The 14,308-nt window shown below is 44.2% G+C and overlaps 1 protein-coding gene across 3 annotated transcripts in view; it reads right to left on the bottom strand.

Moving 5' to 3' along the window:
* Positions 1 to 233: 233 nt before the first annotated feature.
* The window catches only part of CHRM3 (cholinergic receptor muscarinic 3), a 367,085-nt gene continuing 353,010 nt past the window's right edge, over positions 234 to 14,308 (bottom strand). For all 3 annotated transcript variants that reach the window (XM_077751886.1, XM_077751887.1, XM_077751888.1), the window contains one exon: positions 234 to 2,223. In XM_077751886.1, coding sequence (XP_077608012.1) covers positions 432 to 2,204 — 1,773 coding nt within the window. In that variant the 5' untranslated portion in view covers positions 2,205 to 2,223 and the 3' untranslated portion in view covers positions 234 to 431. The remainder of the gene's footprint in view (positions 2,224 to 14,308) is intronic.

The raw sequence follows: 14,308 nt of genomic DNA, 5'->3' as shown, positions 1-14,308 counted from the left end.
CGGCCAAGTGTGTCAGCTAGTTACTCTCATCTGAGATGCCAGCGCTAACGGGAATTACAAGAACCGAGCAGATCAATTTGGGTATGTAATTGCTACGAAACAATTTTTTTTCCTTTCTTTAAGAAAAAAACACTTGAAGTCTATTTCGGAATAAATCTCTTTATATTCGGTAATACGCTTTCTTGTTTTCTTTTTTCTTTCTTTCTTTCTTTTTTTTTTTTTTTTTTTTTTTTTGCTGAATTGGTATTTGACTTTCTCTATTAAAATGGATTTATTCAGTGGGTCAGTGAACAGGCAGCTCCTTCCATATCTGGGTGATAAAAAACATATTTATCATGCCCAGACATTGCCCCCACCCTCGCCTCACTCCCTGCTAAGGTCTGTGGGCTGATGTGTGTGCGTTTGGTCACCGCGATCGACCAGCCCTCACTCTACGAGGCCTGTTCGGGCACGCGCTTGTGGAAGATCACCGACTGTCTCTGCTGGTACTGCTGCTTACGCCTCTTGCGTTTGTCACACTGGCACAAGAGCAGCATCTTGAAAGTGGTTCTGAATGTTTTGTTGCACAGGGCATAGCACACGGGGTTCACGGTGCTGTTGATGTAGCACAGCCAGTAGCCCAGATTCCAATAGGTTTTGGGGATGCAGCTGTCACAAAAGGTGTTCACCAGAACCATAATATTGTAGGGGGTCCAGGTGATGATGAAGGCAAGCAAGATGGCGCTGAGGGTCTGGGCTGCCTTCTTCTCCTTGATGAGGGACATCCGCTTCCGCTTGGTGATCTGACTTCTGGTCTTCAGAGCAAACCTCTTGGCCAGAGTGGCTTCCTTGAAGGACAGAGGTAGAGTGGCCGTGGCCTTACCCACTGAGGAGTTGGCCTCAGAGGTCTTAGCTGTGTCCACAGCCGACTCTAACTGGATGGGAAGCTTGGAGAAGCTTTTCTGGAAACTGCCTCCATCGTCCACGCTCTTCTGGGCCTGCAGCTTGCCGGCCTTCCTCTCCAAGTCCGCTGCCCCCAGCTCCTCGTCAGGCACCTGCAGGTTGTCCGAGGAGGGTAATTTGGTGGAGTTGAGGATGGTGCTGTGGCCGGGAAGCTTGAGCACGATGGAGTAGATGGCTCTCGTCTCAGAGCCGATGTCCTCCTCATCGGAGGAGGCCGAGTTTTCCAGGGAGGCGGCAGCATCGTTGTTGTTCCAACTGTCGCTGCTGCTCTGGTCCGCGTCCATCTGCTCGGCGCTGGGCTTCCAGCTCTTGGTGGCGAACCAGAAGTGACAGCGTCCGTATTTCCTCCTGGCCGAGCGCTTCATGCTCTGCTGTTGAAGCTCGTAGCTGCTGCAGCTTCTAGAGCTGCCCGTGGGGTGGACGAAGTTTTCCGCCTCTGCTTCTGTCCCCGAAGCTTGTAGGCCAGCAAGCTCTTTGGTGCGTTTCTCAGTTTCCTTGTAGATCCTCCAGTATAAAATAGTCATGATGGTGACAGGCATGTAGAAGGCAGCAATGGCCGTGCCAAAGGTGATGGTGGGCTCGCTGAGGAATTGAATGAAGCACTCCCCTGGGGGCACAGTTCTCTTCCCAACAAAGTACTGCCAGAACAAGATGGCGGGGGCCCAAAGGATGAAGGAGATGACCCAAGCCAGACCTATCATCACGCCGGCTCTTTTTGTGGTTCGTTTGGCTCGGTATGTGAGTGGCCGCGTGATGGAAAAGTACCTGTCAAAGCTGATGACCAGAAGATTCATGACCGAGGCATTGCTGGCCACGTAGTCAATGGAGAGCCAGAGGTCACAGGCCAAGTTTCCTAAAGCCCATCGGTTCATGATGATGTAGGTAGTAAACAGATTCATTGAAATGACCCCAATAATCAGATCGGCACAGGCCAGGCTTAAGAGGAAGTAGTTATTGACTGTCTTTAGCTGCTTGTTGACCTTAAAGGCCACTATCACCAAGATGTTGCCGATGATGGTCACTAAGGCCAGCACGCCCGTCAGGAAGGCGATGAAGACCACTTGCCAGATGGTGTGACCTCCCAGAGGGTCACTGGTGGTGCCATTGGGAGAGGAGAAGTTCCCAGCTGCTCGAGAAATGTTGTAGCTGCCAAAGTGGGTGGCCGTTCCTGGGGGCAGCCCTGCATCCGAGGGGCCATGTACCCAGGAGGAGCTGATGTTTGGAAACAAAGGCGAGGTTGTACTGTTATTGTGCAAGGTCATTGTGATTCTCTGACATAGTCTGGGGAGATAAGAGAAAAAAGATGTAGTTAGCAAAATGTCTGCCTCTGTTTGGTTCTTTGCATTGGTCAAACACTTTAAAAGACATGGAGACCTCTTACAGGATGCTGACCCTCAGGCAGGCTAGAAATATCAAGCTCTTCCTCTTACTTTTAAAGGTGAGGAGTCTAGAGCAAGTAGGCACTGATTTGTTTGAGCACACTTAGCTGGAAGCGTGCAATGAATATTGCTCTTTCTCTCCACACTGTCCTTACTCTTAAGTGTCTACTATGTACACGTGCACATAATGCTGTTATCCTTACTTCTCTTAGTTTAAAGAGAAGGCGGAAAATATTAGATGCTCCTATGATACTTATCTAGCATAGCTTTATCCTCATGCTACTCGATACACTGATGTTATTCATCTGAATTTTCTCCTCCTGGGCATTTACCTACCCCAGGCTGCAGATGTAAGCAGTATTAGAGAGATGCCCAAGCACTGAAGCCTCACCATCCTGAGCAACATCACCCTGGAGTAAGGAGCGAGATAAGGGTAAATGACTTCACACTGTATCACCTCTTCAGGACCCAGGTGGGAAACAGTGTATTGGATCCATGTAGTGGTTGGTAACAGTACACGAGGCAGCTGCCATGTGCTTGCTAATAGACAGGATCTCTAACAGAATATTCTAAACACCCCAAGCCAGTTTTGGATATTTCCAGTACTCATAGATATTTTAACTTCAACGATCAAAGAGTGTTTTAGCACCATGAGTGCACATTTGTGTACAAATAGATGCAAAACTGCAATTAGTTCTTTCAAACACTTGTTACCAAAATATATAAATAACTAAGAATCGTTACAATTAATACATCACCAGTAAGACTGTCATGGGAAACCTTGGGGGAGACCTGCCCCATCCTCTCGGAGGCTCTGGGGTCGTGAGGCCTACGGATGCAAACGTCACCAGCCACTGTGGACCTGAGTCAGTAAATCATTCTCAGTGGGTGTCATTCAATGAATCGGTTTGCTGATCATAGCAAAATACCACTGGGAACACTTTAGTTGTGTTTAGGCTCTTGATTTAAAAAGCATTGAACCAGAGGAACCTGGGTGGCTCAGTCGGTTAAGCGTCCAACTCTTGGTTTCAGCTAAGGTCATGATTTCACGGTTTGTGGGTTTGAGCCCTGCATCAGGCTTTGTGCTGAAAGCACAAAGCATGCTTGGGATTCTCTCTCTCTCTCTTTCTCTCTCTCTCTCTCTCTCTCCCTGCCCTTCCCCCACTCTCTTGCATGCTCTCTCTCTTTCATAAATAAACTTAAGAAAAGTGTTCATCTGTAAACTCTTACATACAAATGTGTGCACACATCACACAGCAAGAGCCCTGAATCAAGCCTTTAGACATTGCATGTCAGAGTCTTTCAACAGAGGGTGGTCAGATTGACATGCAGCCTCCTGGAGTGGCTTCAGCCTGTAGCAGGAACACTTTGTAGTCCCAAAGGCATAGGTTCAAATCTCAGTTCAACTACTTTCTGGTGATGGGATCTTGGGTATTTCTTAACTTAAAAAATTTTTTTTAATGTTTGTTTTTGAGAGAGAAGAGTGTGAGCAGGGGAAGGGCAGAGAAAGAGGGAGACACGGAATCAGAAGCAGGCTCCAGGCTCTGAGCTGTCAGCACAGAATCTGATGCGAGGCTTGAACTCACAAACTGTGAGATCATGACCTGAGCTGAAGTCAGATACTTAACTGACTAAGCCACCCAGAGGGACCTCTATTTCTTAACTTTTTTGAGTGCCAGTTTCCTCATTGAAAAATAGGAATGAAACATTCTGTATAATGTAATAAACTGTTGGGAAATTTAATGTAGAATTCCATAGTAAGTGGTCAAAGAAATTTTGTTTCTTATCAAAATATTTTAATATATGCAAAGTACTCAGTACAGAGTGTGGCACATAGTACGTGCTACATAAATGTAATGTCTATTGTTATTTTAATATTCTTCTTACTGAGTGGTGAACTCACTTTGCTTTGGCTTTCAGGATGCTCAAAGGTCCATTTAGTGCAACAGTAATGACTAAAAAAGAATATGTATTGGATACTTCCTATGTGGTACATGTGAAAATCACCATACGTTTTATCTCACTTAATCTTTAAAATAATCACATTTTACAAGAAACTGAGGCACAGAGAGTTATTTGTCCAAGGATCAAGCTAATGAGTGATGGAGGAGGGGAACAGAAAGATTATCACACCCAGATGATCTCGAGCCCACCACCTCCATGTTTTACTGTGATGTTTCTCTGCTTCCCACCAGCCTATCCTGATGCTGCATAGGACTGGCCTCTCCTAAGTAGCTAAAACTCTTTATGCACCTCTTTAAAGTGGAATTAATGTGCATTTAAAGATTAATGAGACACCATTTGTCACCTAAGAGATAGGCAAACTATAAATGATTTGATTCATGGAGTATTGACAACAGTGTGAAGGAAATAATTTCATAGTCTTGGATGAAGGGTAAACTGGTCAACAACCTAAAAGGTAATTTAGCAGCATGTGTCAAAATAATGCATAAATTCCAAGATTCTGGGAGCTGACAGCATGTACGTGTAGTATGTGTGTATTGTGTGTGTGTGAATGTGTGTGTAAGTACTTACACATAAAATACATAAATGGTTGAACATACAAAGGCACTACACTTACATGCATAACACTTATCTGTATTTACTTCAGCACTATTTGAAATTGTAAAAGAAATTTAAATAGTCTAAATATTCTAATGTATTGTTCTGTTACAGAGAAGAAGAGTTTAAGAACTCCTGATTACCCAGCAATATCACTACAGGAATTTATCCAAAGGATACAGGAAAGCTGATGCATAGGGGCTCAATTACCCCAATGTTTATAGTAGTTGTTTCAACAATAGCCAAATTATGGAGAGAGCCTAAATATCCATCAACTGATGAATGGATAAAGAAGATGTGGTTTATATATACAATGGAGTACTACTTGGCAATGAAGAAGAATGAAATCCTGCCATTTGCAGCAATGCGGATGGAACTGGAGGTATTATGTTAAGTAAAATAAGTCAGGCAGAGAAGGACAGATTCCATATGTTTTCACTCATATGTGTAACTTGAAAAACTTAACAGAAGACCATGGGGGAAGAGAAGGAGAAAAAATAGTTACAGACAGAGAGGGAGGGAGGAAAACCATCAGAGACTCTTAAATGCAGAGAACAAACTGAGGGTTGATGGGGGGCAGGAGACAGGAGAAAATGGGTGATGGGCACTGAGGAGGGCACTTGTTGGGATGAGCACTGGGTGTTGTATGTAAGCGATGAATCATGGGAATCTACCCCCAAAACCAAGAGCACACTGTACACACTGTATGTTAGCCAACCTGACAAAAAATAATATTAAAAAGAAAAAAAGACCTCCTAAGGCACCTGGGTGGCTCAGTTGGTTGAGCATCCGACTTTAGCTCAGGGCATGATCTCATAGTTTGTGAGTTCAAGCCCCGTGTTGGGCTCTGGGCTGATCCCTCACTCTGGGCTGACAGCTCGTAGCCTGGAGCCTGCTTCAGATTCTGTGTCTCCTTCTCTCTGCCCATCCCCTGCTCATGCTCTGTCTCTCTGTGTCTCAAAAATAAATAAACATTAAAAGATTAAAAAAAAAAAAAAGAACTACTCCTGAATAATCCATAGATGAAATCTCCCCAATGCACTAATATCCAATGATAGGTGATGGAGGAGTCCTCTTCCTTATTTATTTTCACATCTCTGGGTTTTATTAATAGGTGCAGCCAACTCATCCTTCTCTCCAGCTTGCTCTCACCATGGGATGTCTGTATTCAGGATTCAACATGCTGTTTCGGTCCTCTGTTGCGTGTATGGTCCCTTCCCACATCCATATGTAGAAGATCTATCTGTTCCCTCTCCCCCCACCTGGTTCCCAGGTTCCCACAGTAGGATTCCTAAAGGTGTTTGCCCATCTTCCCCATCACAGATGCACCTATAACGATAGATGAGAACAGATCCGTCTTGAACCGAACACCTCAGCTCAACATCCTATCTCTGAGGTAAATAGCCACTTTCTCCCAGGGAATCAAGCTGCCTCTCCAGCGTCCTCCACTATATGTTCTCAGATGAGCATTACTTTTTTCTTCTTCACATTTTCACCCATCATCATGCATTTGTCTCCTTCCTGCACCATATCCCTGCTAATTTCCTACACTCTCCAAATGGCTTTTATCTCTCCAGCATCTTCCATTCTAAAGCCTCCTGGATACCGCAGCAAAGTCCCACTTGGGCGGTGCTACAGTCCACATTATATTCCTCCCTTCTTCCTACTTGCCCTCCCCACCCCAGCCCCTGCTGTGTGCTCTGAATCTCACATAACCTGTGCAGCACCCTTCAAAATTCTTAAAACTTCCTTATTTTCCNTTGTTTCCCTTGCCGCGCAGAAGCTTTTTATCTTGATGAGGTCCCAATAGTTCATGTTTGCTCTTGATTCCCTTGCCTTTGGGGATGTGTCAAGTAAGAAATTGCTGCCGTTGAGGACAAGGAGGTTGTTTCCTGCTTTCTCCTCTAGGGCTTTGATGGTTTCCCATCTCACATTCAGGTCCTTTATCCATTTTGAGTTTATTTTTGTGTATGGAGTGAGAAAGTGATCTAGTTTCATTCTTCTGCATGTTGCTGTCAATCACAAATGGACATCAATCACGTGGTCCTGCCTCCTCTTCCTCAGCAATGGGCCTGAGGAACATGCCGATAGGAGCAGCAAGAGGAAATTTAGGGAGCTGATTTGAGCCCTGGAAAGAGAGGGTAATTCTGTCTTCCTGAGGATTTCTAGGTTCTGGTGACCTGTTTATATCCACATGGAAGATCTGAGAAGCAAGCATAGAGCAGAGATATGGGGGAAGGAGAGAGATGGCAGGCAGTGTGCAGCACAGAGACGGTATGATCATGATGTCTTCTCAAAGGTGGATCGAGACACTCCTAAGGTCAACCCATCCTCCTTGACCTTGCAGGATATATATGTGAGCTAACCATTATCTTTGTGGCCAGGGCTACCCAAGATGGGTTACTGCCATTTGCAGCAAAAAGGGTCCCAATTAATGTAACTGTCACCCTCAACATCAACACTTCTCGTTAAGCCACAACTAGGTTTAGGTCACTATGGTTGGTGCCACTGAATTCAATGACTCAGAGCTGTCCTCTCCATGGACTTACCCCCAGATGACATATGTGATATGAGTAAAATAGTTATTTTAAAAATTAAGCACAAAGTGTTTTTAGGCAATGTCATATTGCTCCCCGCAGGTAATCACATTACGTTTATAAAAATTCAAAAGCAAATTACTTTGCTCGGTTGACCAATATTAGTGAATTTATACTAGTGAATTTGTATTAGTGAATTAGTGAATCTAGGAAGTTTAGAAATATGCCTGAGCTCAATTCTCTTCATTTGGCTCATTTCATCCTGTGAATCTGTGGAGCATCACATGGATAATATTCCATTCCAATTATACTTGGTTGGAACACAGAATATAAAAGAAACCAGAATTGAGGAAGACACCCATGGATAGGACTATCTCTCTATCCTGGGTTCATTAAATACCCAGTTCTGGTGCTCCTGGAGCCTACAGGCTTCTTCATTAATCAGTAGAAACCCTGTGAATCATGAACTATCAGACAGGTGATCTTTGACCTAAATTCTTTGGCATATCTACCAGTGGCCATTGTTCTTTTTGTAATTCAACACTAATTCAATATCTCATACCCCTTAAAAGCTTTAGATATGTGCTTTTTCTTATTTTAAAAATATTCTAGTCTCTGTCCATCATACCATAGATATGGATTATGAATTGAGCAAAAATTTTACTGTTGCAAAAGAGCCATTTGAGGAGAATAACCTGTAGTTACGCCCTCTCCCCCCTTGTCATAGGACATCTAGAGGACAATAATTAATAAGTTAGTGGTTGATAATCATGCATTCACTCCAGTAATTACACTTGTTTCCTTCTAATATCTTCATATGTGAAAGCGAGAAGGATGTGAATCTGGTAGGTGAACAGGTCACTGAGGAGAAAAAAGCCTTTTGACTCGGAGATGGAAAGTAGTGAGCAAAGCAAATTATGAGCAAAACCCTGTTGTGACTTACGGCTCTGAGGGGGAGAGATGTCTAGGAAGTCATGGGAGCTCATCTCAGGCTACCACCTAATGAGATGCATTAACATCACTTCCATTAATAAATATGATGCTGTTGTTATCCGTAATAACTTTTCCCTGGAAAGCAGCGAAAGGAAGTTGAAGAACCACGGTCTTCAGAGCCTGTTTGATTGGGTTTGAGTTCTGGGCTGGCTGAGAAGGAGTACGAACTTGGCAGAATGCCTGGCTTCTCAGAGACACATTTCTTACTCTGTAAAGATGGCTTCCCCATATGGAACCGCAAAGGACCCCAGAGAACCAAAACCATCTTGAGAGAGAAGAACAAAACTAGGGGCAACACAATCCCTGATTTAAAAATATCACGAAGTTATAATAATTAAAAGAGTATAGGGGCGCCTGGGTGGCTTAGTCGGTTGAGCGTCCGACTTTCGCTTTGGTCATGATCTCGCGGTTCGTGGGTTTGAGCCCCGCGTCGGGCTCTGTGCTGACAGCCAGCTCAGAGTCTGGAGCCTGTTTCACTCTGTGACTCCCTCTCTCTCTGACCCTCTCCTGCTCACACTGTCTCTCTCTCTCTTTCCTAGAAATAAATAAAAACATAAAAAAAAAAAAAAGAGTATGATACTGGCCTAACCAGACAGAGCTCAGAAATAAGTCCATGGATATGTGGTCAACTGATCTTTGACAGGGGTGCAAAAGACATACAATGAGGAAAGAACAGTCTCTTTCACAAATGAAAACTGGCCAGCCACCTGCAAAAGAATGACACTGGACTCCAATCTTATACCATACACAAAAGTTAACACAAAAGTCAACACAAAACAGATGAAAGCTTGGGGCGCCTGGGTGGATCAGTCGGTTGAGCGTCCAACTTCGGCTCAGGTCACGATCTCACAGTTAGTGGGTTCAAGCCCCGCATTGGGGTCTGTGCTGACAGCGAGCTCGGATCCTGGAGCCTGTTTTGAATTCCCTCTCTCTCTGACCCTCCCCTGCTCATGCTGTCTCTCTCCCCCTCTCAGAAATAAATAAAAAATTTAAAAAAACCAAAAATAGATGAAAGCCTTACTACACATAAGACATGCAATTATAAAACTCCTAGGAGAAAACACAGCAGATGAGCTTCAGGACACTGTCCTTGGCAATGATTTCTGGGTATTTATCCAAAAGAACTCAAATTAGCATCTTGAAGCGCTACTAGCGCTTACTTCCATGTTCATTATAGCATTACTAACAGTAGTCAAGATACAGAAACAAAGTAAATATCTACGGATGGATGAAGGAATGAAGAAAGTATGGTGTGTACACACAGCGGAATAGTTTTCAGCCTTAAAACAAGAAATAATGTGATATGTGTCAACATGGATGAACCTTAAGGACATTATGCCAAGTGAAGTAAGCTAGTCACAGAAGGACAAATACTGCATTATTATTCACTTATATGAGGCATCAGAAATAGCAGAACTTGTAGAAGCAAAGAGTAGATTAGCCATGGCGAGTGTAGAGGGAGTGAGAGAATAAGGAGTTACTAGTCAATGTTCACACGTTATGCAAGATGAATGAGTGCTGGAGACCTGCTGCACAACAGTGTCTGCAGTTAACAACGCTGTAGTGCTCACTTAAAATTGTTTTCAAGAGGGGCGCCTGGGTGGCTCAGTTGGTTAAGTGTCCAGCTCTTGACTTCATGATCTCATGGTTTGTGAATTTGAGCCCCAGGTCAGACTCTGCTGACAGTGTGGTGTCAGCTTGGGATTCTCCCTCTCCCTCTCTCTCTGCCTTTCCCTCACTTGTGTGCTCTGTTTCTCTCTCAAAATAAATATACTTTAAAAAAATTTTAAGGAGGTCAATCTCATGTTAAGTGTTCTTATCAGAATAAAAACAAACAAAAACCGTGGCCACAGCCTACTCTTTGTGGGTTATGAAGAGGGTAAGAAATACGGTGTGACAGGCTAATTCTTGGAAGTATTAATTGATACGCTGCCTGCTTTCCACTAATGCCAACTTCTCGTGTCCTCAGTGCTGGGTTGTTACCGCAGGAACACAGGGAGAAAGAAATCCGACCATGTTCAAAGTGCGCTTTTAAAAACAGACTTTAAATACTCTGGTAGAGGGGCGCCGGGGTGGCTCCTGTGGTTAAGCATCTGACTCTTGATTTCAGCCCAGGTCATGATCCCACACTTGTGAGATGAAGCTCCGAGTTGGGGATTCTCTCTCTCACCCTCTCTCTACCCCTTCCCTGCTTGTGCTTTGTTTCTCTCTCAAAAAAAATTTAGAAAAAAAATTTTAAATAAATACTCTGGCTGAAACAGGGCTTTAGGGATAAGTTCTTTTGATCTATAAAGATTTAAGTCTTTGGGCATCAGAGAATGGTGTGCTGGCCTAATCACATGTGGAAGACCCCTCCTCACTCCATTAAAACTAAGTAGATGGACAAAATGACTACAGAAAGTGATTCAGCAGGATCATGGAAAAATATGTACACCGTGAGCCAGCAATTCAGTTCCAAGTATCTGTCCTCTAGAAAATCTTGTGTGTATTCAAGGAGGTGTGCACAAGATGTTTGCTGAAGCATTTGTTAGCATGACAACAATTAGGAAAACTAAAAGAACATCAGTTTGAGAGTTGATAAAAAAAAAAATCCCGTAATATATAAAGGGAATATAGCAAATAAAAGTTTATCTATTTTTCTATCAATGATCTATCAATTAAAAATTTTAAAATGTTTATTTATTTATTTTGAGAGAGAGAGAGAGAGAGATCTTGAGCAAGCTGGAGAGGGGCGGGGCGGTGGGGGCGGGGGAGAGAGAATCCCAAGCAGGCTCCACACCATCAGCGCAGAGTCAGATGTGGGGCTTGATCTCACGAACTATGAGATCATGACATGAGCTGAAACCAAGAGCTGGACACTTAACCGACTGAGCCACCCAGGTGCCCCTCATCTAACTAGTAAGACCTGAAGTTCCAATTCCAGAAGAAAACAAAGAGGATAAGTGAGCTTCGTGACCTTGGTCGTGGCGATGATTTCATTGCTGGATATATACACATATAGTTCTAAAAACTCTAAAAATATATTGTTGAGTAGGAAAAAACACATGTGGGGTGATGAATAAACATGATATGATTCAGGTAGCAATAAAACATATGCAAAAATAGTATGTGTCTTATATAGATACTTATATGTTTAAAATTATCCTAAAGAGACAGAAAGATGCAAATCACATAGTAGCAGTGATGTCTCTGTTGGGGAAGACGATGAGGGTGAGGGTGACAGACAAAGAGGACTTCAGCCTAATCTGTAACATTCCTAATGGGAAAAGTACGCATCTCCAAAGAAAAAGGGAGGCAGGGAAGACAGTGAAGAGGGGAAGATACTAGAATCTTCTGCCTGCCACCTTGGTGTTTGTTCTCCATGAGAAGAGGGTCAGGAAAAACCAGGTCTGAGGTTGCTGGTGAAGCAGGGGTCACAGAGGCTGTGGGTCACACACCCTCCATGCCTGGTGCCCAAGGTGGGGGGGGGGGCTTCCCTGCCTCTGGGTCACCAGGGCAGCAGCTGCAACAGATCTGCACGCACTTGGAGGGGCTACTCCCTCGGTCTCATGACCCAGAGCTCAGTTCAGGCCAGCTGATGCCCTGGATTTCAGCTTCGTAACACCCTGACCCGGGAACCCAGCCACCCAGGAACCAACCCGGGAACCCACCCACCAGATCCAAGGGTGAAATGGCGAACGGATGGTGTGGTAAGCTGCTAACTGGATGGTGACTCCCAATGGGGAATGGGGCGTGAAAACACAGATTTCAGTTGTTACGTGAAGATAAGAGTCCTTACTGGCACACTGCAGCCTGCGTGGATTGAAAAGGTAATACTTACTTTATACGTGAATAGTTAATGTTCTATCTGACACGCAGTAAAACCCAGTTCTCCTGTCAGTCATGGACCTTGTCTCCCCACGGCTGTGGGGGCCCTGCCCCCCTTCGTTCCTCAGTGGGGGCGTCCACAGGGGCCATGCATCTACACAGCACACCATCTTCTATCCCCAGCCCACATGGGGTGCATTTCTGGGGACCCCAGTCTATCCATAGCGAGGCTGAACCCACTGGATCTAGTAAGGGGGTGTCCGAATGTGGCCAGGACACAAGACCCCCTCCTCCTCCAACTTTCACTCAGGTACAGGTACCTGAGACGTTTTCCATGACCTCCCTGGCCCCCTGTGCCAGATTCACCTTCTTAAAAGCTTCCTCGTGCTCTCCTTGGCTCAACGATGGAAGTCTTGTTGGTAAGACCTCAGAGGAAACTGATCAGAAGGTCACAGGGCTTTCATAAAGAATATCTAAAAATACTTTTTAGACATGGAGGTCACCTAATCTCTTTCCTTCCATACCTCTGCCATTCATACTATGTAACTTCCTAAGAACCAGGGTAAGATCCTGGGTAAGATCCAAATGAAACCGTGATAAACGCGGGGCTCCTGTTGAAGGCGCTTTCCCTGAGAAGGCGATATCATTTCTAGGCTCAGGACTCTTCCTCATCATGACTCAACAGCCTACACACCGTGGCGTTTGTCCACCAAAAGCCTACATGCTGTAGGGCTTATTTTGAATCAGGCAGGTTCATAATCTACGCTCACTGAACTGACGTCCACTGGTGCGGAGACCGAAGGGAAGCTTTTTCATGCTCAGGAAGAAACAGGTGGTGGGAACAGAGACCCCTGCAGGCTTATTGATCTCAGCACCTCGTTCGTAAGCAATCCCAGGGAGGAGGCTGAGGAACGCAGGCTGCCCAAGGGCAAAGGGGGGTGGTCAGGGAGGATCAGAACACGGATACAGAGCAGATTTCCATCCCGTCAGGTGGGAGCCAGAGCCCAGGGGGGTAGGTGGGACATTCAGGGCATTGGTATGGAAGTGTTCCAGGCTGCAGATCTCAGGCAAGGTATACAAAAATGAGCACGATCCTGCCAGTGGGTGGGGACACGAATGCCCTCACCCCAGGATTCTGGGAGGAACGCCCTATCCTTCCACGTGGATTAGTGACATCTGTGCATATATAGGTTGGCTCCTGATTTCATCTCGGAGTGTATCTTTTTCCAGACCATCTTCACCACATTATACTTACAAGCACATAAAGAACTGATCTGCTGAGTTTCAATAATAGAAATCAGAAACCAATCAGTGGGCTAACTGGAGAATAAAAAGGAAAAGACACAGAATTGAACAGGGCATGTCAGAACATATAATAACTGTAACTACTGTTTCGGAGGACTTCTGTTTAGGACACACACATTCACATATGCAGTCATGACATAAAATGTAATTTGTACTGCGGGTCCTGGTCAGCAATGTTTGAAAGCCTCTTTCAAACTGTGGATACTGTGACCTCTTTTATTAGTATTTAAAATGAAGAACTGGAACAAAACGTGAATTATTTGAGAGTGCTAAGGTTAGTGGAAAGTAACACTTTTATGAGAAATTTACTCCCCCTGAAGTTATGGGAAAAGTTTTTTTGGCATTATAAATCTGTAAACTACCTAGATGGTGTTTTAAAAATTTAAAAATGTAAATACCCGATGTGAAAACCCATGTAAAAGTGCTTAGAGAAACCTAAAAGGCCAATGTAAGTGTAAGGAATTTTTTAACGACGAATTCCCAGAGATAAAGTCATTTCCTTTCCTCTAAGCCATCCTGAGACTAAAGGATTGGGGGCTGCAAATTTTTAAACCCCTGAAATGATCAAAAATTTGTAAATTGATTTTTTTTTCTAGAAGTCTAAATTAATTCCTCCTCTATTATCATCATGATCATCATCACCATCATCATTATCACTAATCACGAAGGGCCAAGGGAAAGAACCAAAAACACCTTTGCAGTTCACAACCATGTTTTTTTCTAAGGCCAACTATTCAGTGCTTTCTCCACATTCAGAAATCAGTACGCATCACTTCTCAGGGT

Source organism: Crocuta crocuta, unplaced genomic scaffold, assembly GCF_008692635.1.
Source record: "Crocuta crocuta isolate KB4526 unplaced genomic scaffold, BGI_CrCroc_1.0 scaffold694, whole genome shotgun sequence".
NCBI classification, from domain to species: Eukaryota; Metazoa; Chordata; class Mammalia; order Carnivora; family Hyaenidae; genus Crocuta; species Crocuta crocuta.
Note: the sequence above shows the minus strand (reverse complement) of the source record. Positions and strands in the feature narration are given on the sequence as shown.